The sequence below is a fragment of the Dryas octopetala genome, chromosome 3 (genome assembly GCF_963921425.1).
Source record: "Dryas octopetala chromosome 3, drDryOcto1.1, whole genome shotgun sequence".
NCBI classification, from domain to species: Eukaryota; Viridiplantae; Streptophyta; class Magnoliopsida; order Rosales; family Rosaceae; genus Dryas; species Dryas octopetala.
The window spans coordinates 27,774,222-27,800,320 of record NC_141368.1 but is presented as its reverse complement, the minus strand read 5'-3'; the positions used below and the strand labels follow the sequence as shown (position 1 = coordinate 27,800,320).

Sequence of the window (26,099 nt, the reverse complement as noted above, 5' to 3'; positions counted from 1 at the left end):
GTGAAACTGATCGATCAAACAGCAAAGAACTCCATCACATATTTATGATCCCTCACAATACATATCTTGATATTATTATGCTTGATATATAAATTGAATAAATATCCATTGCTTATTTGGACATCATGAAGTTTAAATTTGGCAAGGGAGCTAGCAACAATCTAATTAATTATGGATAGCAATCTTCGCACTCTTGTTTTGTACACTTGCACTACTTTTTTTTTTTTTTTAACTTCATTTATTTGCTCAATTATCAATGCATAAAATAAAAAAAAGGGTTTAAACATATAAAATTGGAGTGTTAAAATTGTCACTCTTAATACTGTCTCCTTACTTTGTTGGAAAGGCCAGACAAGCATTTGAATTCCACATCTTCATATAAAAGGTAAAAGAAAATATTGGTAAGTAAGTGAGATTAGAATCTGTAAATTAGCGCGTGTTAAGGATCTAAGTTTGGTGCATGTGTGCGTGTGTGGTTGGAACTGTTGGCTAACTTGGCTTGAGGTCACGTGGCTAATAGGCTTTTACTAGCCTAGTAGACTGTAACACTACAAGAAAAACATATTTGGGCGACCAAACTTTGGGCGACGAACATATATTCGTCGCCCAAAGAAATTTAGGGCGACGAACAAGAAAATTTGTCGCTCAAAGTTATAAAGGTTTGGGCGACGAACATGTTCGTCGCCCAAAGAAGGTTTAGGCGACGAATAACACGTTCCTCGCCCAAAGTTACTTTGGGCGACGAACACATTTCGTCGCCTAAACATTAACAACAAACAATTAATTGAGAAATCCATTGGGCGAGGAATATACATGTTCGTCGCTCAAAGATAATTTGGGCGACGAACATATATATTCCTCGCCCAAACTTACTTTGGGTGACAAAATATTTCGTCGCCCAAACTGAGTTTGGGCGAGGAATATACATTTCGTCGCCCAAAGACACTTTGGGTGACGAAATTATGTTCGTCGCCCAATATGAGTTTGGGCGACGAAATATGTTCGTCGCCCAAAGGATCATCCTGTTTTGTAATAATGGTTTGGGCGAGGAACCTCACAATTCGTCGCCCAAAGACACTTTGGGTGACGAAATTATGTTCGTCGCCCAAAATGAGTTTGGGCGACGAAATATGTTCGTCGCCCAAAGGATCATCCTGTTTGGTTTGGGCGAGGAACCTCACAATTCGTCGCCCAAAGTTTGTTTGGGCGACGAAATGTTAGGTTCCTCGCCCAAGATCACTTTGGGCGACGAAATTTGTAGTTCCTCGCCCAAAGTAAGAATATTTTTTTGTTTACAATTTTATATATGTAATAGCATACTATACGATTGTATTTCCAAAGATCATAACCATTCATTTTTTAATTCCCCACTTAAGGATCATCCATGCAAAAAATTAGCTCAATCGGAGATGTAGAAGTTAGGTAACGGTGGTTGAACTTATGAACGATTGTAAATTTTCTAATACGAATCGAAGTATGAGATGAATTCCGATTTAGCCGATTTTTTGCAGGGATGATCTTCCAGTATAAACGAATAGAATGAACGGTTCCGATCGTTAAAATCACATTGTAGTCTTCACAAATTGTTGAATCACCAAAATTTCTACCCAAAAGTTAATATAATTATACTCTTCAAGTGTATTTGTATGTAGAAGATCACTTTGGTATTGTGTTTTTAACGATCCGAACCGATCATTCCTTAGTGCCTCACTTAAGGATCATCCATGCAAAAAATTAGCTCAATCGGAGATGTAGAAGTTAGGTAACGGTGGTTGAACTTATGAACGATTGTAAATTTTCTAATACGAATCGAAGTATGAGATGAATTCCGATTTAGCCGATTTTTTGCAGGGATGATCTTCCAGTATAAACGAATAGAATGAACGGTTCCGATCGTTAAAATCACATTGTAGTCTTCACAAATTGTTGAATCACCAAAATTTCTACCCAAAAGTTAATATAATTATACTCTTCAAGTGTATTTGTATGTAGAAGATCACTTTGGTATTGTGTTTTTAACGATCCGAACCGATCATTCCTTAGTGCCTCACTTAAGGATCATCCATGCAAAAAATTAGCTCAATCGGAGATGTAGAAGTTAGGTAACGGTGGTTGAACTTATGAACGATTGTAAATTTTCTAATACGAATCGAAGTATGAGATGAATTCCGATTTAGCCGATTTTTTGCAGGGATGATCTTCCAGTATAAACGAATAGAATGAACGGTTCCGATCGTTAAAATCACATTGTAGTCTTCACAAATTGTTGAATCACCAAAATTTCTACCCAAAAGTTAATATAATTATACTCTTCAAGTGTATTTGTATGTAGAAGATCACTTTGGTATTGTGTTTTTAACGATCCGAACCGATCATTCCTTAGTGCCTCACTTAAGGATCATCCATGCAAAAAATTAGCTCAATCGGAGATGTAGAAGTTAGGTAACGGTGGTTGAACTTATGAACGATTGTAAATTTTCTAATACGAATCGAAGTATGAGATGAATTCCGATTTAGCCGATTTTTTGCAGGGATGATCTTCCAGTATAAACGAATAGAATGAACGGTTCCGATCGTTGAAATCACATTGTAGTCTTCACAAATTGTTGAATAACCAAAATTTCTACCCAAAAGTTAATATAATTATACTTTTCAAGTGTATTTGTATGTAGAAGATCACTTTTGTATTGTGTTTTTAACGATCCGAACCGATCGTTCCTTAGTGCCTCACTTAAGGATCATCCATGCAAAAAATTAGCTCAATCGGAGATGTAGAAGTTAGCTAACGGTGGTTGAACTTATGAACGATTGTAAATTTTGTAATACGAATCGAAGTATGAGATGAATTCCGATTTAGCCGATTTTTTGTAGGGATGATCTTCCAGTATAAATGAATAGAATGAACGGTTCCGATCGTTGAAATCATATTGTAGTCTTCACAAATTGTTGAATAACCAAAATTTCTACCCAAAAGTTAATATAATTATACTCTTCAAGTGTATTTGTATGTAGAAGATCACTTTTGTATTGTGTTTTTAACGATCCGAACCGATCATTCCTTAGTGCCTCACTCAAAGATCATCCATGCAAAAAATTAACTCAATTGGAGATGTAGAAGTTAGGTTTAGCATTTAGGATGTATGAACGATCTTGATTCTTATAATAATAATCGAACCGGTAGATGAACTCCGATTGAGCCGATTTTTTCCAGGGTTGATCTTTGAGTATGAACATATATGAAGAATGGCTCTGATTGTGATAATCACGTTGTGGTCTTCACAATTATTGAAGCTATAAGGTTTTAACGAAAGAGTTGATATAATTTTATTCTTCAAATGCAAAAACCACTGATTTATATGTAGAACCTTATATGTCGATTGTGTTTTTAACGATCTGAACCGTTCATTTATTAGTTTGTCACTCAAAGATCATTCCTCTAAAATATTAGGTCAATTGAAGATCTAGAAGTTTGGTATTGGAGCTCGAACGTATGAACGATCATGGTTCATAAAAAAATTCAACTTTGGGCGACGAAATGTAGCGTTAGGCGACGAACAGTGCGTCGCCCAAAGTCTGAAATTATGGCGGGATAAAACGGAGCCCTAAAGTCAACAACTTTGGGCGACGAACATGAATTCGTCGCCCAAAGTGACTTTAGGCGACGAATTAACATGTTCGTCGCCCAAAGTCACTTTGGGCGACGAATTCATGTTCGTCGCTTTAATATACTTGGGCGACGAATTAGCATGTTCGTCGCCCAAAGTCACTTTGGGCGACGAACATGTTAATTCGTCGCCTAAAGTCACTTTGGGCGACGAATTCATGTTCGTCGCCCAAAGTCTTTAAATTTATACCCATTTCTGGGTTCACTTCAGTCAGCTCACTCACTCACCTCACCCTCGCAGCGCCGCACCCTCCTCCTTCCCTAAGCTCTCACTCCCTCCTCCTCCTTCTCCTCCTCCTCCTCCCTCCTCCTCCTCCCTTCGCCTCCTCCTCCTCCTCCCTCCTTCCCCGTAACCCAAAACCCCCCCCCCCTTCGGCAACCCACCCACCCCCGCCGAAACCCACCCCCCCGAATACCCACCCCCGCCGAAACCCACCCCCCACCCGAATACCCATCCCCGCCGAAACCCACCCCCCACCCGAAACTCACCCTCCCCCGATAACCCACCCCCACCGAAACCCATCCCCCCCCCAGCCGAAACCACTCACCCAAAACACCCCCCCCCCTCGAAGCCGAAACCAGCTCAAGGTATTTGTTTTTTTTTTTTTTTAATTTATGGTATTTTATGGTATTTTCTGTTTTTTTTTTTGTATTTTCTGTTTTTTATGGTATTTTCTGTTTTTTTTTTTTGGTATTTTCTGTTTTTTATGGTATTTTCTGTTTTTATGGTATTTTCTGTTTTTTATGTTTTATAATATTGTGGATTTTGTACTTGTTGTGGATTTTGCATAAATTGATTGTGAAATTTCTGATTTTAGTGGTAATTAGTTAATGTTGTGGGCTTTTTTTAATTTAGTGGTTTGGTTGTGAAATCTGAATTTAGATTGATGTTGGGCTCATATTTGACAATGATTTATTTTTTTGGTGAAGGAAGGATAGTATTGCATTTGTTGTGAAGGATAATTGCATTTTTAGTGAGGTATGTGTTTAATCTATCTTTTAGTTAAGTTTTTGTATGATTTAGTATTTAATGTTTCATATATAATTGTATTAAATTTTTGAGTGAATTAGTTTGTATGTTAAAATTAATTATAAAATTGATTAATTAATTTGTATGTTTTTATATGCTAAAATTTAATAGTTTGTTTGTATGCTTATATGTATATTGTTAGATTAATTATAATTTAGTTTGTATGTTACATTTAGTTTAGTTGTAATTGCAAAATTTCCGATGACGTAGTCCAGCACTCCTCGAGTACTGGGTGAGGTCATGTGGCACGAAGCGCTTGTGCGAAGTTATCAATCGATAACTTTGTACATTTAACTAGTCGTGCGAAGTTATCAGTGGATAACTTTGTACACTAAATTTAAATTCACCTTAGACCCGTTCGAGAGTCTATTGGACGCGCGCATGGGCGCTGGGCGTGACTGCGCTCCAATATGATTCTTGAATTGTCCAAATTACCCATGGACAGTTTGGGAGTGCACAATTATGTGTTGTGGTTAGCGGTTCATGTGATGTGGATTAGTTAGTTTGTTAGTTTTTAAATATAAAATTTAGTTTAATTACAAAATGTAGATTAATTAGTTTGAGAAATATATATAATTTAGTTATAAGGTGAAAGGCGATGGAGTCAGCTCCCAATGATGTAGTTCAGCCATCCTCGAGTACTGGGAGCCCCTCTATGCCACGGAGGGCCCGTCGATCTCACCGCTCTAGTCAGGTCACCGCTTCCGCTTCCGCTTCATCTACTGCCACGTCATCCACTGCGACGAGGGGACCATGTAGTGGGTTGAAGTCCTCTCGGATCGTGCGCAGTACTGGGGCGCGGATTCCAGTCATGTGTGTGCAAAACGGCCGACGACCGTTAGATCCTAACGTTGACAGTTTGTTCTCGCATGATGTGGGGGCTATTATTCGTGCCGAGTGCGCCATGGTTGCAACCACTTGGAAAAAATTGCCGGCAGAGATTCAACACAAAGTGATCCGCTCCATCTCAGTGAGTATATAGCTCAATAATTAATTCAAAATGATAAATTTGATCATTCATAACAATCTAATATTTTTTTCAGGTTAACTTTGACATTCAGATGGATGATCCCCTCACTGTCACGTACATGACAGATTTACTCATCAAGTCCTACAGGCAGTGGAAGCACGAACTACACGTGCATTTCAAGGGATTTTCGTCGGCAGTTGAGGCATTGGCGAACCCCCCTATGGAGTTGGTAGAGCGGTCTGACCAGTGGCGTTTTTTGTGCGATCATTTCATGAGTCCGTCGTTTTTGGTACGTTTTATCATCTTAAGACTTTAAAAAATCGATTATTGTTTTGTTATTCTATTATTGTATACATACACTAACATATTTATAATTTGCTTAATATTTAACAGAAGAAGTCGGTCGCCAACGCCAGAAACCGGAAAGGGAAGCCGTTTAACCATCATAGTGGTCCGACGCCCATCTCATATCGAGTGGAGTCGCGACGTCAGGTACGTCATTATTTAATTTAATACATATATATTCTTTAATATTGGTTGGGTCTTTGACAAAATTATTTTCTTTTTCAGCGTGGGTCGCAATTCCCGGAGATAGATACTTTCGGAGATATCTATGTTCATCCCGGTTGTGATGCGGCCAAGGCAAAACATGTTAGTTTTTTATATTTTAATTTTTTTCACAATTTTTTATATTTATTTTTCTAATTGGTTACTTGTATATATAACATTTTGAAGGATGAGATGGTGGCCAACTCGAGAATATATTTGGAGAGCTTGGCCGAGCAGCACCCTCCGGGTACTCCGTTGGAGTCGATTCCAGTACCCGATCCCGATGTCGGACTTCGTATTATGATAGACTCACTGGGTGTTAGGCCCGGTAAGGAAATACGCGGCATGGGATATGGGCGGATTCGTGATGTTCGATCCTCGTCTTCGTCTTCATCTTCGTCTCAGCCATCTGCAGTCGTCGCAGGCTTGTCCGCTCAAGTGAAGAAGTTGCAGGAGGACTTACGAGCTGAGAGAGCGGAGAAGGAGGCGTTGTATGCTGCATTGACCAAGGCGATACCTGGGTTTGTCCCGCCACCATCTTCTCATCAACCTCCGTCAGATATGAATGATGATGATGCTACTAGTTTAGAATAAATTGACTATATATATTAGGGTTAATTACTACTTTGTATGGATATTTTGATATATAAATTTATGAATTTTGTTTTATATAGTTTTTGAATAAAGAATTTTTTTTAAATATTAAATTTAAATATATAATTTAAATAAAAATAATAATTTTTTTTAAAAAAAAACATGTTTGAGCGACGAAATTTTTCGTCGCCCAAAGGGTGTTTGGGCGACGAATAAATCTATTCCTCGCCCAAAGCATGTTTGGGCGACGGAATTTTTCGTCGCCTAAACATGCTTTGGGCGACGAATACCCTTGTTCGTCTCCCAAACACACTTTGGGCGAGGAAAAATTCCGTCGCCCAAAGAACGTTCCAGCGAGGAAATTAGTTATTCCTCTCCCAAATCTTGTTTAGGCGACGGATAATTTCGTCGCCCAAACATGCTTTGGGCGACGAATAAGGGTGTTCGTCGCCCAAACCTTCTTTGGGCGACGGAATTTGTCCGTCGCCTAAACATTCTTTGGGCGACGAATTTTATGTGTTGGGAGACAAAAAAATTTCGTCGCCCCCAGGTGTCTTTGGGCGACGAAATTTATGGATTCGTCGCCCAAACTCTTGGGCGACGCATCTTGGGCGTCCAATTGCTCGACGAACCAATTTCGTCGCCCAAACGTTTGGGCGACGAAACTCTACTTTGGGCGACGAATTCCGTTCCTCTCCCAAACCCTTTTTTCTTGTAGTGTAATGTATGAAAAACCTCTTTCCTTCTCCTTCTCCCCCCCCCCCCCCCAAAAAAGAAATTTTTTTTTTTTTCCATTTAACTTTATAACAGTATATAAATTAATTAGAAAAGATGGCAATAGAGCTGGAACTGATTGGACTCGACCATGTCAATCAATGGTGAAGAGATGAGGAGTGCGTGTACCAGAAAAGGGCCTGCATGATGCATGTGTTTGAAAAGAAGTGGTGAAGAGATGAGCTACGTACCTATAAATCTTATCTGGAAATGCTATATGTGGAGCCTACACATCACATGATCCATATCAACGATCATTAATCTGCACATGCGGGCGCATGCATTTCAAAACTTAAGAACTTCCAATAATTCATTGTCCTTTCCAGACCAAAAAAAAAAAAAAAGAAGAAAAAATTCATTGTCCTTTCGCTCTGTACTCTTCTCTCTCGAATTCAAATTCCAGTTATAAATATATATAATTATTGTCTGAAATTAAAGTTTGTATTGTTCATGCATAGACAATATTTCAGTGTGCCATGCACAATCAGTCAGAAGGAAATACATGTTTGTGAATTATGAGAGTGTCATATATTGGCGCAGAGGAAATAAAGTAAGCCAATAAAACCCAAGGCGCGCGTGCAAGCTTATGAGCCACTCGATCTATTACAATTTCTAGGTTCATAATTAATTGTAATTGACTCAAATTAGCCATAAGTTGCTTCACAACAGCAATCAAACTACCTTCTATGCACACATAAACTTTCACCATGCATGTTGACATGCAACTTGAGTACGTGTATCGAAACCCGGCATCCATAGCCAAACGTTCCCCCCTGCGTGCTAAACCCAAATCAACAAAAATTAATTACTCTGTTGTGACTTATTTTAATTAGTCACATATAGCTTAGCAGGAATTTATTTAAATTAAGGACAAAGTACCAGAAAAAGGAATATATTGTTATTTCTTTCGATTTTTTTGAGGGCGCATGAGATCCAATATAATATCACCCAAATTAATTGATTTTATCTTTTTCTCTGTTTTGATTCCACATATTGTAATTGAGAGAAAGGAATACTCTGAGAGAAAAATGAATCAACAGAAATTGAATAGTACCCTACTACTGCTCTGCTCATTTTAATATGTAGTACAGTTGAATTAGCCCATGCATGACTGTCCATGTTTACAGTGAAGCTGAGGTGCACGAGCTTTGATGCACCTGCACATGCATGCGCTAGGGATCGAGTCTATATATAGGGGACATGGCATCAGGGTTGAAGAGCAATTAGCTTAATTTAGAGAGCCAAACATGGCATTTGAAGGTGGTGGTCTGATGTTGTTCCTTGTAGCCATGGCTGGGTTTTTGGTGAGCACCCAAGGATCAGTCACACCCAGTAAAGTTTCGGTGCCATTTAATTGAACCCGTTTTCCAACTGATTTCATTTTTGGTGCTGGTTGTGCTGCCTATCAGGTATGTTAATTTGGATAACAATATATTCGACTCAGAAAAAGAGACATGCTTGCATGCAAATAATTATGCTATATATAATGTTCATTTTATGTACTGTTTTCATATATTGTTTTGGTGTTTTGTTGATTTCTTCATTCTCAGTCTGAAGGAGATTGTGTGTACAAATATATTGCTGCATATATTTAAGTAGATCAGTGCCATTCAGTTAAATTTTACAAATTATTCCTTAGTTTCAGTTATGTTGAAGATTGAACTATACTTATCATGATTACAGCTTAATAGTTCAACTTAAACATTTAAAGTTTATTCACTTATTCAGTTCATTAAGACTAATGTACATATGTAGATACATACATATATATAAAAATTACGGTATGCATGCATATACGTATATGCATGCATACCATAATTTTTATATATACATACAGTAATCTTGCTAATAAGATAAGAGGAATTGCTTAAAGATTAGCAATTCATACAGTAGGACCAAGTTTACAAATGGTTAAGTACTGAGAATAAGCCAACAGATTTTTGTAAGCTCATATTTTTTTTAATATTTCATGCTTGGAAAATGACTGAGGTAAGATGCAGTTTGAACATTAATGATTATGAGTTGTTTGGACAAATAATAGTCTAAGAACTTCTCATAGTCTAATGTTTACAACTGTGTCTTGACTAAGTTGATCTAAGTTAAGTTTTAGTTGATATCTCTAGCGCAATTACAGATTACTTGATGAATTATCAGTGAAGTCATTGATTAAGAATAATGCTAGTCCAAGTGGGAGAATGTAAGATTCTAATGGACTGCAAGCCTTGTTCTATTCGGATTCAATTAACTGATCATTCTTAAGGAGCAAGTAATAGGAGTACTCACTAAATACTACTACATGACTAGTTCACATAAAGATGGAATCCTAAACCTATATGAACTAGGATAACTTGGATACAGCTGCTATATGCTGTAAACTAAGCATGACTGCAGCAAGTCTTTGTATAGGAGTCAAATTAGGATTGAGTATGAGGTACCTTATAATATGAATTGTAATCCTCTTGACTACAGAGGGTTTTGTATTGCATTCAATATATAGTAAAAACATACAAGAGACCTATCTAAGGTACAAGACATCCTTTATACGGAGGATAAGTGATACATAAAGAGATAATAGCAAAGCAAACATTATCTAATAGAATCTGATGATGATCCAGTAGATGGATATGACCCAGGAGATAAAGACGTAGCCTTTGGATGAATTGGGGACTCTTGAGGCTCTGGCGTTGGATAGACATTGGCTGAGGATAATTGTTTATCATGCCCCCGCAAGCTGAACGGAGGAAGAAGCACCGGAAGCTTGGAAGTAAGATCGTGAAAACGAGAAGAAGGCAACCCTTTGGTCATGATGTCGGCAATTTGATCATGAGAAGAAATGAACTTGACAGCGATTTCATTACGAACCACTTTCTCACGAATATAATGATAATCCACCTCCACATGTCTAGTGCGAGAATGGAAAATAGGATTAGAAGCAAGAGAGATAGCACTTACGTTGTCACACCATAAGGAAGGCTTGGACAAAGGAAGACGAAGATCTTTGAACAAATGACGAAGCCAAGAGATAGATGCAGCAGTATAGGCGAGTTGTCTATACTCTGCCTCCGTGCTGGAACGAGAAACACCACGTTGTTTCTTAGACTGCCAGGCAATTGAATTAGAACCCAAATACAAGCAATATCCACCAGTAGACACCCGATCATCTGGATCACCCGCGTAATCCGCATCACAAAACCCATTAATGTGCAAGGATCAGGAGTGTAAAGAATGCCATGAGTAAGAGTACCCTTCACATACCGAAGAATGCGTTTAACTGCAGCCCAATGAGTGGTAGTTGGTGCATGTAAAAACTGGCATACTTGATTAACAGCAAACGTTATATCTGGGCGAGTAATGGTAAGATACTGAAGAGCACCCACGGCACTCCGATAAGGAAAAGGATCAGGCAAGGGAGCACCATCAAGCAGACTAAGACGATGAGAAGTGCAAGGAGTAGAAACCGGCTTGGCCTGAAGCATGTCATGTTTGATGAGCAAGTCACGAACATACTTTTCCTGATTCAAAAACATTCCTACAGGCGAGCGGGTAATGGCAACACCCAAAAAATAATGAACATTGCCAAGATCTTTCATAGAGAAAAGGCGAGCAAGCTCAGTAATCAAAAAATTAATAGTAGCAATGCTAGTTCCAGTAATGAGATTATCATCCACATAAATAAGCAAATAGACCACAATGGAACCATGGTGATATGTGAAGAGAGATGGGTCAGCAGAGGAAGGCTGAAATCCCAATTCCTCCAAATAAGCAGAGAAGCAAGAAAACCAGGCTCTAGGTGCCTGTTTAAGACCATAAAGAGAACATTGAAGCTTACAAACATAATGGGGGAAAGTAGAGTCCTCAAAACCACGAGGCTGCTTCATATAAACATTTTCAGAAATGTGACCATGTAAAAACGCATTTTGAACATCCAACTGCTTAATTGGCCAATTAAAAGTAACTGCAAGAGCCAAAATCAACCGAATAGTAGTGTGCTTAACCACGGGACTAAAAGTCTCACCATAATCAATACCTTCCTGCTGATGAAACCCATTGGCTACCAAACGAGCTTTATAACGCTCAATGGAACCGTCCGATTTTCGCTTGATGCGAAAAACCCATTTATTTGGAAGCAAATTAATATTGGGCGGATGAGGTACCAAAATCCAAGTACCGGCCTGTTGTAAAGCAGCAAATTCAACCCGCATGGCCTGCCGCCAAGCCTCATGTTTGTTGGCCTGCAAAAAAGAACTAGGTTCCACATCAATAGGAGAAGATAAAGATGTTAATGCCCATTTAGGATTAGGCTTGACAATCCCATCCTTACCACGAGTTTGCATGGAGTGAGTGTTGGTGATTAATGATGAACCAATACCAGGTTGTGAATTAGACAAGGAAAGAGAGAGTGGTGGTGCCACTGCCGGACTAGAAGCAACAGAAGCCTGGGTGGTGTCAGGCACGAGCTCCCCACTCTCACCTGCGGAAGCAGAAATAGCAACACTGGGAATGCCGGCCGAAAAGGAACTAGGCAAGGGACTAGGAGCATCATGAACCGGACGCACAGACTCGGAAGAAGGAGAAGAGAGGGCAGGCGTAGATGAGATCTTGATAGATGTCATAGTGGAGTGATCACCACACGGAGAAGAAGGGACAGGTGGGGGAGCCGCGACTAATGGAAGAGTAGAGGGCAAAGACACCACCTGTTCAGAAAGAGAAAAACAAAGAGAATTCGTAGATGGAGAAGACAACAATGTAAAAGGAAAAAGAGACTCATTAAACTGAACATGACGAGACAAATAAACTCGACCCGTGGCATGATCAAGACAACGATATCCTTTATAATTTAAGGAATAGCCGAGAAAGATACATTGTTTGGATCGGAAAGCAAATTTATGAGTATTATAGGGACGTAAATATGGATAACAAGCACAGCCAAACACCTTAAACATCGAATAATCAGGTTTTCTGTTAAATAATAGTTGGTAAGGAGACATCTTTTTAAGACGATAGGAAGGCATGCGATTAATAAGAAAAGTAGCAGTGTGCAAAGCATCCACCCAATAAGTTAATGGCATATGAGCATGAGCAAGAAGAGTTAAAGTAGTATCTATAAGATGGCGATGTTTTCGTTCAGCGACACCATTTTGTTCAGGATGGTGTGGACAAGTGATTTTATAAAAAATACCATTATCCTATAAAATAGTTTGAAAAGGAGTACTGAGATACTCACCACCACCATCACTTTGCAATTGTTTAATGGAAAAAGAAAATTGAGTGGAGACATATTTAAGGAAACGACAAAAAACATCATAAACATCACATTTTCTGCGTAAAGGAAACACCCAGGTATACTTGGTAAAGTGATCAACAAAATTAACAAAATAGCGAAACCCATCATGTGATAAAATTGAAGATGTCCATACATCCGTATGCACTAACTCAAAAGGACTACTAGCAACAAAATCCGAAACACCAAAAGGTAACTTAGTAGATTTGCCTAACGGACAAGAACCACAAAAAGACTTGTCTTTTATTGAAAAACCGAGATCGAAACGTAAAATATTCAAAACAGCAGAAGATGGATGTCCTAAACGCGCATGCCATTGATGCACATCAGCTTTATTGGAATGATAAACTTTGAGACTGGAATCGGAGCGAGGAAGAACAATGGGATAGAGCCCATCTTTACTCGTGCCGTGGAAAAGAATCTTCCCCGAAGTTCGATCCTTCAAACAAAAAGAAGCAGGAGAAAGCAAAAGGTTACAATTATTATCTTTAAGAAAATGATGAACAGAAAGAATATTGGCGGAAGCATGAGGAGAATAAAGAAGAGGAGAAAGAGAATAAAACTTAGAATCATGAATAAAATTTTTAAAACCAGTTTTATGAATGTTCAAACCTGAACAGGTAATCACACCACCAACAGTATCCCCTTGAAAATCTCGTGGATGTTGAAGATTATCAAGCGTATGTGTAATATGAGCATTAGCACCTGTATCAAGCAACCAATGATTTGGATCCTGTCCACCGTGTGAAGTGGCAGCCATGGTAGAGAGTTTACTTGCTGGCACTCGGCCTTCATAAGCATGATTCATACGTTGGTAGCAATCAATAGCAGAATGATTTGTTCTGCCGCAGATTTGACACTGAACACGCCCAGTGGAATTGTTTGTGGCTGTGTGATTGCTATTTGAAAAACCAGAAGAAGAGCAACTCGATGGAGCTGGACCAAGAATAGAAGCATTTCGATTAGTAATTGAATTACCAACAGAACCAGCAGCAAACATACCAGGAGTAAAACGCCTATGGGGTGAATATGGATTAGTAGCAGGGCCGTGAGCAAACGCATGTGGAGACTCATGGAAACGAGACCCCTGGTGGTTGTGAGCCTGGTAATTGGGAGAACCTCGACCACCACGGCCTCCACGACCTCTGCCACGATTAGCACTCATGGCTTGTAATGACGGTTCAGAATCATGTCCCAAGAGCCCTTGATTTCGATATCGTCGTTCAGCAGTCAAAAGCAGAGATTCAAGACTGTCAAGCGAGATCAAACTATCACGGATTCAATTAACTGATCATTCTTAAGGAGCAAGTAATAGGAGTACTCACTAAATACTACTACATGACTAGTTCACATAAAGATGGAATCCTAAACCTATATGAACTAGGATAACTTGGATACAGCTGCTATATGCTGTAAACTAAGCATGACTGCAGCAAGTCTTTGTATAGGAGTCAAATTAGGATTGAGTATGAGGTACCTTAGTGGGAGGACACTTATATTCTCAAGACCCTATATATAGCATTGGTCCCTGGCTGCACAATCACCCCGAGCTTTTCATCCACTTCCCCATCTTGAGTGAAATTATTAAGTATAGTGTGCAGACCAGAAGACTGGTGTGTTGAGACCTTTTATCAAGCAGTTGGTGTGCGTCTTGATTCACAGTCAATCCCCTGCAATTATCATGAGTTCACCAGGTAAGTGTTCTGCTACTAATATATATGAATATTTACTGGATACAATATATATATATGTTTGATTGGTACATATGAGATGTGTATGCTAAAGATGTATAAAGAAACTTACAGATGTTCCTCCTGAATTGATGTGAATCGACTGAACTAGCTAGGTAGCAAATAATTAAGAAGGATTTCTCCATCAATCTCCCTCATCAATAATACAGTATAAAGAGGAGATTTCTTCTGGATTGAGAAGATAATAAATTCATACGTACTTGTGAAACTGATCGATCAAACAGCAAAGAACTCCATCACATATTTATGATCCCTCACAATACATATCTTGATATTATTATGCTTGATATATAAATTGAATAAATTAATATCCATTGCTTATTTGGACATCATGAAGTTTAAATTTGGCAAGGGAGCTAGCTACAATCTAATTAATTATGGATAGCAATCTTTGCACTCTTGTTTTGTACACCTGCACTACTTTTTTTTTAAAAACTTCATTTATTTGCTCAATTATCAATGCATAAAATAAAGAAAAGGGTTTAAACGTATAAAATTGGAGTGTTAAAATCGTCACTCTTAATAATATGTCTCCTTACTTAGTTAGAAAAGGCTAAGACAAGCATTTGAATTCCACATCTTCATATAAAAGGTAAAAGAAAATATTGGTAAGTAAGTGAGATAAGAATCTGTAAATTAGCGCGTGTTAAGGATCTAAGTTTGGTGCATGTATGCGTGTGGGGTTGGAACTGTTTGCTAACTTGGCTTGAGGTCACGTGGCTAATAGGCTTTTACTAGCCTAGTAGACTGTAATGTATGAAAAACCTTTTTCCATTTAACTTTATAATAGTATATAAATTAATTAGAAAAGATGGCAATAGAGCTGGAACTGATTGGACTCGACCATGTCAATCAATGGTGAAGAGATGAGGAGTGCGTGCAGCAGAAAAGGGCCTGCATGATGCATGTGTTTGAAAAGAAGTGGTGAAGAGATGAGCTACGTACCTGTAAATCTTATCTGGAAATGCTATATGTGGAGCCTACACATCCATGATCCATATCAACGATCATTAATCTGCACATACGGGCGCCAAAACTTAAGAACTTCCAATAATTCATTGTCCTTTCGCTCTGTACTCTTCTCTCTCTAATTCAAATTCCAGTTATAAATATATAATAATTATTGTCTGAAATTAAAGTTTGTACTATTCATGCATAGACAATATTTCAGTGTGCCATGCACAATCAGTCAGAAGAGAAATTTAATACATGTTTGTGAATTATGAGAGTGTCATATATTGGCGCAGAGGAAATAAAGTAAGCCAATAAAACCCAAGGCGCGCGTGCAAGGTTATGAGCCACTCGATCTATTACAATTTCTAGTTTCATAATTAATTGTAATTGACTCAAATTAGTCATAAGTTGCTTCACAACAGCAATCAAATTACCTTCCATGCACACATAAACTTGCACCATGCATGTTGACATGCAACTTGAGTACGTGTATCGAAACCCGGCATCCATAGCTAAACGTTCCCCCCTGCGTGCTAAACCCAAATCAACAAAAATTAATTACTCTCTGTTGTGACTTATTTTAATTAGTCACATTAGCAGGAATTTATTTAAATTAAGGACAAAGTACCAGAAAAAGGAATATATTGTTATTTCTTTCGATTTTTTTGAGGGCGCATGAGATCCAATATAATATCACCCAAATTAATTGATTTTATCTTTTTCTCTGTTTTGATTCCACGTAATGTAATTGAGAGAAAGGAATACTCTGAGAGAAAAATGAATCAACAGAAATTGAATAGTACCCTACTACTGCTCTGCTAATTTTAATATGTAGTACAGTTGAATTAGCCCATGCATGACTGTCCATGTTTACAGTGAAGCTGAGGTGCACGAGCTTTGATGCACCTGCACATGCATGCGCTAGGGATCGAGTCTATATATAGGGGACATGGCATCAGGGTTGAAGAGCAATTAGCTTAATTTAGAGAGCCAAACATGGCATTTGAAGGTGGTGGTCTGATGTTGTTCCTTGTAGCCATGGCTGGGTTTTTGGTGAGCACCCAAGGATCAGTCACACCCAGTGAAGTTTCGGTGCCATTTAATCGAACCCGTTTTCCAACTGATTTCATTTTTGGTGCTGGTTGTGCTGCCTATCAGGTATGTTAATTTGGATAACAATACATTCGACTCAGAAACAGAGACATGCTTACATGGAAATAATTATGCTATATATATAATGTTCATTTTATGTACTGTTTTCATTTATTGTTTTGGTGTTTTGTTGATTTCTTCATTCTCAGTCTGAAGGAGCAACATTTACAGATGGAAGGGGAGCTAGTGTCTGGCCGGGAGACTTTCACTAGGAAACATCCAGGTGATGATCTCTCTCTCTCCCCCTGCCTTTCAATGTCGACATTATTGTTAATCGATAAAATAATTAATTGTTGGCTCATGTCCTAATCACTTATTAAAACTTTTTAGAATAGTGATAACTAAACATACTTTAATTAGCAGGAGATTCTGTGTACAAATTGCTGCATATATTTCTGTCCTACCACTCACTGTCACCTCCCAACTACAATATGAATTATTGCAATCCTCAAAACTGATCCCTACGCACCAACTAAACTGTCCTACTTAATTACAAATAAAAATTTGATGACTTCTGTTAATATATAAAATGTAAAAAGTCAATAATAGACAATCTGCATTTAATATCCAATTTCACTTTTTTTTTTTTTAATCAATCAAGTGATCAACAACCACTACAAGAAAAAACACTTTAGGCGACGAACCTAGTTCCTCTCCCAAAGTTGATTTACGTCGCCCAAAACTTTGGGTGACGAAATCTGTTCGTCGAGTATTTGGTCGCCTAAAACATGACGCCCAAAGCTACCTAGGGAGACAAATTTATTTCGTCTCCTAAGACATGTGGTTTGTCGCCCAAAGCATGTTTAGGCGACGAATGAGTTCGTCGCCTAAACATACTTTGGGCGACGAATTAATAGTTCCTCTCCCAAAGTATATTTAAGCGATGGAATTTTTCGTCGCCTAAATATACTTTAGGCGACGAATTAATAGTTCCTCTCCTAAAGTATATTTAGGCGACGAATTATTTCATCGCCTAAACATACTTTGGGCGACGAATAAGTAGTTCCTCTCCCAAAGTATATTTAGGTGACGAAGAATTCCGTCGCCTAAACCTATTTTATTTAAAAAAAAATTTTTTATTTAATATTTTTTATCCAAAATGTATATAACATACAATTAATAAATTTATATCCAAAATGTATTAATAAATGTATACAAAACCTATTTTATTTAAAAAAAAAATTTTTTAATTTAATATTTTTTATATCCAAAATTTATATAACACAAAACTAATAAATTTATACAAAATGTATTAATAAATTTATTCACCCGCTTCAACTTCAGTCCTCCGAATTGTGTAGATACGAAATGTATTAATAAATTTATACAAAATGTATTCATAAATTTATTCACCTGCTTCGACTTCAGTCCTCCGAATTGTGTAGATACGGAAGCCGCACCGGATGACGCCGAAGCCGAGGTGCCTATAACTTGACTGTAGTGGTGAGCCGAAGAGAATTAGACTATAGCATCGGGAGCCGAAAAGGGAGTGGCCTAGACTGCTGCATCAGGAACGGGTGAGGAAGTGGCCTGGACTGCGGCCTCAAGAGCGGGTGAGGTATCGGGACCTGGAGTGCATGCCAGCTCGGTGGTCCTAGATGCATGCATTCGCCTTCCACCTTATAATCAAAAAAATTAAACACAACAATTTAACAATTAAACTAAATTCAACAATTTAAGAAGTTAACTAAATTTTATAATTACTCTAAATCGCATATTTTACACAAGGTGCTGTGCTGCCATCTAAGAGTACATTTTCAAGCTTAAGGTCTCTATGGCAGATTTGCTGCCAGAAATGAATTAATTCCTTACTACAATCAACACTACCAAAGATCATGAGGAAAAATAGCAGTATAACAACACATTAACAGAAGAGTTCCAATTTACAGTGGTTCTACAACCAATTAACAGCAAAAGAAAAGGTTGGTTAATTCTACATTAGTAATCTACATAGAAGAGTAGCATTTATGGATATACACATAATTCATTACTAACCTCTTTGAATTGAATAATATTTGGATGCTTCAATGACCTGTGGTTCATGATCTCCCTTTGCACATGTTCGACTATCTGCAACACCAAAGAAATGAAAAACAAAAAAACCCAATTCCCAGAAAAATTCAAACATCAAAAAGAAAGAAAAAAAAAGTGAGAGAATTGACACAAAAAAGAAAAGGAAGATAAGGGGTGAAGGAGATGAAACAGACCTTCTGGCCTCTCTGGTCCACTTGTCTCCGACCAGCCTTGCAACCCCAAAATTCCCAGACCCAATATCCTTCACAATCTCATAAATAAAACAATAAATAACAAAAAAAAAAACCCACAATTTAAAAAAAAAATTAGAAAACCCACAATCGGGTAGGTTCCAGTTGGGTTGCTGGTCGGGGTGGGGGTTGCTGATGGGGATAGGTTGCTGGTGAGGAATCAAAGGAGGCGGAAGGGAGAGGGGAGAGAGAAAGAGGAGGCCGAGGAAGGTTTCGATAGGGGTGGGGATTGGTTTCGTGGAGAGAGAAAGAGGAGGGGGTAGGGATGGGTTTCGGGGAGAGAGAAAGAAGAGGGGGTGGGTATGGGTTTCATTGGGGAGGGCGGCGGTCACGGAGGAGATGGGTGGTCGGGGAGGGAGATGGGTGATTGGGTCTGGGTTGAAGCAGGGGAGAGGAAGAAGACATACAGGGAAGAGAAGGAGAAAAGTGGCGTGGCTGCAAGGAAGAGCAACCCTAAGCCGCAAGCCCTAGCTCACCATAGCCGTGAGCCAATTGCTTGTGCAAGGTGCCTCCTCTTCCTTGTCTTGCCGCAGCCCCTTCCACTTGTTTCCTTCAATTTTTGTTCTAGTTTTCTATTTTATTGTTGGATTGTGCCTCTGAATATATTTAATTAAGTTTCTGAATTTATTTAGTTTGTCTCTTGATTTCATTTAATTCATGTCTCTGATTTCAATTCGTTTATGCTTTTAAGTTTGTTTACTTTGTGTTTCTGATTTATTTGTTAAGCATGAATTGGGATTTTATTATTGTTGGTTGCTGTTTTTATTTATTTAATTTAAGTATGTAGGTTAGTTATTCTATCTTTCATGTTAGTCGTAGGTTGATTAATGGATTTACATGTTCTAACAAATCGTTTATCCATCTCTTGGTCTGTTAGTTTGATGTTTGCATGTATTAAATTTCCACTATCTATTAGAAACCGTCACTAGTTGTTTGCATCCTTTGACTGGCCACCTTAGGGTAATTGCATCTAGTTTAATTGTTAGGTTTAGCTGTGAAATAGTCAAAGACACTAAACCACAAGTAACAACGGAATAAGGGATTATTCTTGGTAGTGGGGTTGGGCGACCTCTATAAGGAAATAGTCAAACCTTATATGTTGTGCATGTTTGACGTTCTCATAAAACTTAATGACTCCTGCATGGGTAACAGCTGCCTTAGCTTGAACTAGAGAACATGTAGGTTAACTGGCTAAGGAAGGCCCAAGAAGCTCTTAGTTTATGCATTAGGAGAACAATTGCGAGAAAGTAACTAGCCAAACCTTTTTAGCAGTCAAACTTTAATATGTTGTGTTCAAATTAACTGTCATTAGCCTTGGATGGTTATTGCATGTTTATCTGATTTGAAACTGAAAATTAACATTGCAAGACAGAATAAAGGGTGTGTGCGTGTGGTGATGTGTGCGTGTATTTCCATCTTCCAAAAACCCCCATTTAGTTATTCTAGTGATTAATTGCATTGATTTGTTGTTTATTAATCATTCCCTGTGGGATCGACCTCGTGCTTGTACGCTTTGCTACTGATGCGATTCGTGCACTTGCGAGTATACTTAGAATGAGATAATTGTTTATTTTGTTCTAAGAAAACACTTCAACAAGTTTTTGGCGCCGTTGCCGGGGAATGGTGTCTAATATCAATGAATTGGTTTAATTAGTCATTTGAATTAGGTTATATTAGCTAATTTTTGGTTAATTTTTAGTTTTAATAAATGTCATGCCTTTATATGCATTCTTTCTACTGATTGTGTGTTTTTCTCTTGATTAGGTGTGTTTTATGAACCCTGAATTTGTTGCAAGGTTGGAGAGGCTCAAAAAGGAGACTTTAGGTACATCACAAGGCAGCCCTCTACCTAGCGCATCAGATTCGAGTAGTGAAGAGACTGAGAGTGTCGACATGGCTGAGACAAACGAGATGATGCCGCAGCCCCTGAGCCATTTTTCAGCACCTTCGCTGCCCACTCAACCATCTTGCATTCGGTATGCAACCATAGCCACTGATTTCGAAATCAAGAGTGGTCAGATTCACTTGTTGCCGAGCTACCATGGGCTGAATGGGGAGGATCCGATCCACTTTTTAAAGGAGTTTTTCGGGGTTTGTGAAGCCGCACAGTTGAGGGGTCTGAATGCCGATCAGTACCGTTTGAGGATGTTCCCTTTTGCGCTTAAGGACAAGGCAAAGAGGTGGTTGTATTCGCTGCCCAGTGGTTCCATTTCGACGTGGGATGATCTTTCGAGCAAGTTCCTGAATAAGTTTTATTCCATTTCCAAGACAAATTCGATTCGGAAGGAGATCCTTGGATTTGTGCAGAAAGCGGACGAGCCATTCCATGAGACTTGGGACAGATTCAATGAGTTACTTACTAGCTGCCCACACCATAACTTATCTCATTGGTATATGATTTGTTGTTTTTATCAGGGATTATTGGAGAGAGATCAAGCCAAGGTGGATTCGGCATGTGGTGGTGCGTTTATGTCAAAGACGGAGTATGAGGCTACAGATTTGTTTGAGTCACTCTCTTTGAGTTCTCAACAGTGGGATTCCAATCGTTCGAGAGGAGGACCAAAGAGAGGGTTATACGAGGTGGCTGATGTGCCAAACACCATGGAGGGACAGATTTTGGAAATCAAGACTATGATGCAGAAGTTATCTTTGGCTCAAGAGAAGCTGATGGGTATGCAAGAACAAGGAGGTGATGTGGAACACGTGAATCAGGTTGGGAATTATCCTAGGGTGCCATACGATCCATTTTCTAACACTTATAACCCTGGATGGAAGAACAACCCTAATTTCAGGTGGAGCAACAACAATGGACAGTAAGCTAGTGGGAGCACCAACAAGCCATATATGCACCCTAATGCCGAGAGGTCTAGTTTGGAGGACAAGATTGCTCAGATTGCTCAAAGCACCACTTCCCTTGCTCAGAGCACCAACGTCTTCATGAACCGTACCGAGCAGCAGATGCAAGCCAATTCGAAGGCTATTGCACATTTGGAGAGTCAAATGGGTCAGATTGCCACTACTTTGGGTCAGAGAGAGAAGGGGAAATTGCCAAGCCAGCCCATCGTCAACCCAAAGAATGAGGAGCATGTAAATGCTATTTTGAGGACAACTCCAAGAAAGAGAGTTAGAGTGGTCAAGACTAAGGAGGTGATTGAGATCGTGGATAGTGAAGAAGAGGAGGATTCGGAAAAGATTGAAGAGAAAGATGACACACGTGTGATTCCCCTCATTCCGGACATCGACATCACCAAATTTCCAACAACCATGAGGGAGTTGAAGTCAATCGAGAAGAAGGTTGAGGAGCAAGGGCATAGTCACAACGTTCCTAGGGAGATTTGTGGTTATCTCTTTGCGTCCTTTCCGAGCAAGAAGAGGGATCCGGGCTCGTTGGTCATACTATGCAGCATAGGGGAGTATGAGATCGCCAATGCCTTAATTGACAATGGCTTAGCTATCAATGTCATGCCACTGGTGGTGTTCAAGAGGCTTGGATTTGTGGAAGCTGATTTGCAACCGTTTGATTTGAACATTCGCTTCGCCAACTCTTCAGTCGAGAGAGCCCGTGGTATGCTTGTGGATGTTATGGTTAAATGTCGTAAATTACTAATCCCCTCTGATTTCATAGTGCTAGATGTGCCGAGACTCCCGGGTGACGTTTCTATTATTCTTGGGAGACCATTTTTGTGCACCTCTAACATGGAGTACAAGGCGATGGAGAGTACCATGAAGATTCGGCACAACACCAAGCAAGAGGTGTATTGTCTCACTTCCGAGCTTCCGTAGAGCGAGGAGACCAATTTTTATGGAGATGAGAAGTCAAAGATGGAGAGCTTCTTCAATGCGTTCTTAGGGAGTGCCGAGAGTAGCAGTGGCAAGAAGAAGAGGAAAGGACGCAAGTAAAGGAGAGGCAATGTCAGGCTGAAGACAGAAAAACAAGCGCTGATTGGGAGGCAACCCAAGTTTTTGTTTCGAATAATGGAGGAGGAGTCATGGAGGACCAAGGAGGCCGCGCCTACCCTTGGAGTGTCCACGCTTGCATACGCAAGTAAACAGTTTCTTTATTTCGCTTCATAAGACAATTTTTCATTCTGGTGTGTTTATTTGATTTTGGATATTTGCAATTTCCCGTTTCGCTTAATTTGATCATTCTTGCATTTATTTCATATACATTTAGGGCAATGTATCATTTAAGTGTGGGGGGGAAATGCAATTGTCATTTGTTAGTGTTTTTAGGTTAGAACAAGTGTTTAGGGTGTTTTAAGTGTTTTTGAGTGTTTTTTAAAAAAATAAAAAATAAAAAAAAAATTATTTTGTTTTTAAACTTAGGGTGTCAAAACCCACATCAAAATGCACGTTTTCGTTAGATCTCATTCACCTTAGTGATGGATGTGATTCTTTAGAAGTGTGCGACATTGTTTTAAACACAAAAAGTTTTTGAGTCATTTTGGTTGTTTCAGGTCGTTTTGAGTCCCCAACTAATTGATTTGAGTGTGCATGATTGTTATGAGCATGTTTTAGTATTGTGTGTATATTTGGTGTTCTTTTCATTCTAATAGTGTTCCATAACATATCTTGCAATTCTATGTCATTTGGCCTTGTTGATATAAATTTAGGTTGTGATTAGCATTTTTAATGATTATATGCATAATAGAGTAGACTTGCATGACCTAAGTGAGCTTTTGAGCCCTGTTCTTCAATTCTTGAGTGTTGCGCGCCAATCTGTTTCTATCATTGTCATATAAGTCGTTGTTTTGATCTCATTGTCTTTCATTTAGTCATTTGCTTGGAATATGCATAATCTTGAATCAATGAGCTAGAACTCTTTTCTTGTGTACACAAAGCATGTCGTATTTGCATAACTCTTGATAAATGAATTTAGGCCCTTAGTCGTTGTTTGTGTACCCCATAGCCTGAAAGCCTACCCATTACATGTTTTATCCTTAGTTACCCATTTTGTGCCTTTTAAGCCGTTTTCTTTGTTACCCCATACCAAACCCTAAGTTTGGGGGTGGTACCCCTTCTACCCCTTCTATCCGTTTTACTCTTTTTATGGTATTGCAAGTTGTTTATATGTTGATTGAGGTGAAAAAGAAGTGAAAATGCATAGCTTATACAAAAATATGACAGAAAAGCATGTAAGCCGTGCCCAAAGAAAAGAAAAGAAAAAGAAAAAGAAAAAGAAATCAAAGAAAAGAGATGGGGTGCTTTCAAAAGAAAAAAAAAAAGTGAGCAAAAAGAGTTCAAATTAAGCTATGAAGTGCAAAGAAGCAAAGTGTACCTCAGAATGTTCTATTGATGCTTGCAATTCCATGAATTTAGCCCTTTGTGTTTCCTTTTCATTTCAATACCCTATTCTAGCCTAAGCCTTCATTATAACCCTATTAAAGCCCTAGCTGATCTCAGGAGGTGTGTATTATACTTATGTGGAGTCTATTTAAGAAGAGAGCCTATGGTTATTGATTCTATTTTAAGCATTTGGATTCCTTTCTTGAGATCAGTATTTCTTTTTAAAATGTGCCTTTATTTCATGCACATATGTGAGCTAATTGCTTTTGTTACATATTTCCTCTCACATATACTTTTGAGTGCACATATCAACCCAATTCTTGAGTGTTTATCATTGAGAGTATGTCATAGTGAGGATTGAAGTTGAATTTATTATGTATGTATTGATTTAATCTTGTTTGTCTAATACTTGGATTTGTGTCAAGGATGGCCTATATGACAATAGAGGAGCGAGGTATGTATTTGAAATGTTATTAGAATTTGGAGAATACAATTTATATGCCTTGCTTTCCTATGTGATTAATGGTTGTGCGCATGAATTCAGTTGTTGGGATGTTAGAGTCAGTCTTGAGTCTTTTCTTTCCTTTATTTGCTCGAGGACTAGCAAAATCTAAGTTTGGGGGTGTGATGAGTGTACATTTTGCATCACTTTATGATACTAATTCCTTAACCTAGAGTGTTAGAACTCAATATTTTGTGTTTCTTATCTTCTTTTTGTGTTTTCAGGTCAACTGAAGCAAAAATGAGAAAAAGAAGCAAATTGAGCCAATTTGGGACATTTCCTGGTTAAACTAGGAAAACTAGTGAAATTCTGGTCAAACCAGGAAAAGTGCAGAAATCCTAGTCAAATGAGGATTCCTAGTAACACTAGGAAACATCAAGTCCAGAACCATCATTGCGGAGCCAGAAATGTGAAATCCTGATTCGAATAGGAAATCCTGGTTGAACTAGGAAACCTAACCCAACTAGAGAAAGGAGTCCTAATGACACTAGGAGACCCCAGGGGCAATATGGTCATTACGAGAAGTCGAAACGGATAAGGAATCCTTCATTTTCAAGAAATCCTAGTTGCACCAGGAAATGTTGGTCAAAGTCAACTCTACAAAGTCAAGATTCCAGAAGCTTCTAGAAGGTGGTGGACATCCATGGAAATGAGTGGAGGGAAGAAATGAATTTGAATTCAAATGGAAATGAGGGGCAAAATGGGAAGTCAAAAGTCAAGGGCCCATGGGCCTAAGGGATGTCGAACCCAAGATGGGCCATGCATACACATGCATGGGCCCAAACCCTAGCAACCCAAAGTCCATGCGTAAGGAGCAAGATGGCAGCCCATGCATGCGCATGCATGCCATGCAAACCCTAGCAGCCAAGGAGCCCCATTGCGCAAGCCCAAGATGCAAGCCCAAGATGGAAGCCCATGGAGTGAAACCCTACCCATCTTGTGCAAGCCACTTTAGCCCAACACATGTGAGCCCAATGCACCATCAAGGTCCAAGATCAGCAGCCCATGCGCAAGGGGGGAGGCCTAGCTGACTTGCATGCGCCACTTAAGCCCAAGAGGACAAGCCCTTGCCGCAAGCCCATAGCTAGAAACCCTAGCTGATGCCGCAAGCTACAAGGAGCAGCAAACCCTAGTTGTGCCGCAAGTCACCTTCTCCTTGCCTCTCAAGGATTGCACCTCTATATATATCCCCTCAATTCAGAACCCTAGAGGACTTTTTGACACCTACACACTCCAGCCGAATTCTCTTAGTTCCTAGTTTTATTTTTCTGTTCTAAGTTTTTAATTTCAGAATTGTAGTTTGTTCTTGGGAGGGCTAGCCGAAGGTT

General features: G+C 39.0%; 1 protein-coding gene, 1 long non-coding RNA gene and 1 other non-coding gene across 3 annotated transcripts; 1 reads left to right on the top strand and 2 right to left on the bottom strand.

Moving 5' to 3' along the window:
* Positions 1 to 5,244: 5,244 nt before the first annotated feature.
* Positions 5,245 to 9,782, top strand: LOC147292217 (uncharacterized). Its single transcript, XM_086236151.1, has 4 exons — positions 5,245 to 5,664; positions 5,738 to 5,953; positions 6,058 to 6,156; positions 9,705 to 9,782. The coding sequence occupies exons 1-4, from the start codon at positions 5,293 to 5,295 to the stop codon at positions 9,780 to 9,782; spliced, it is 765 nt and encodes a 254-aa protein (XP_086092277.1). The 5' UTR covers positions 5,245 to 5,292.
* An 8,220-nt stretch (positions 9,783 to 18,002) lies between these two features.
* On the bottom strand, positions 18,003 to 19,038 carry LOC147292216 (uncharacterized). The gene is made up of 3 exons (XR_015121530.1): positions 18,927 to 19,038; positions 18,715 to 18,789; positions 18,003 to 18,338 (listed from the first exon to the last, which is right to left on the bottom strand). It is a non-coding gene; the product is annotated as an uncharacterized LOC147292216 (long non-coding RNA).
* A 2,219-nt stretch (positions 19,039 to 21,257) lies between these two features.
* Positions 21,258 to 21,364, bottom strand: LOC147292215 (small nucleolar RNA R71). Its single transcript, XR_015121582.1, has one exon. It is a non-coding gene; the product is annotated as a small nucleolar RNA R71 (small nucleolar RNA).
* Positions 21,365 to 26,099: the final 4,735 nt, after the last annotated feature.

What these genes read in the sequence shown, in the direction of transcription:
- LOC147292217 (XM_086236151.1), top strand. Translation starts at nt 5,293, where the DNA reads ATGGAGTCAGCTCCCAATGATGTAGTTCAGCCATCCTCGAGTACTGGG. An exon ending in TCATGAGTCCGTCGTTTTTG is followed by an intron (nt 5,954 to 6,057) that starts GTACGTTTTATC and finishes AATATTTAACAG; the next exon opens with AAGAAGTCGGTCGCCAACGC. An exon ending in GAGTGGAGTCGCGACGTCAG is followed by an intron (nt 6,157 to 9,704) that starts GTACGTCATTAT and finishes TGATATCTCTAG; the next exon opens with CGCAATTACAGATTACTTGA.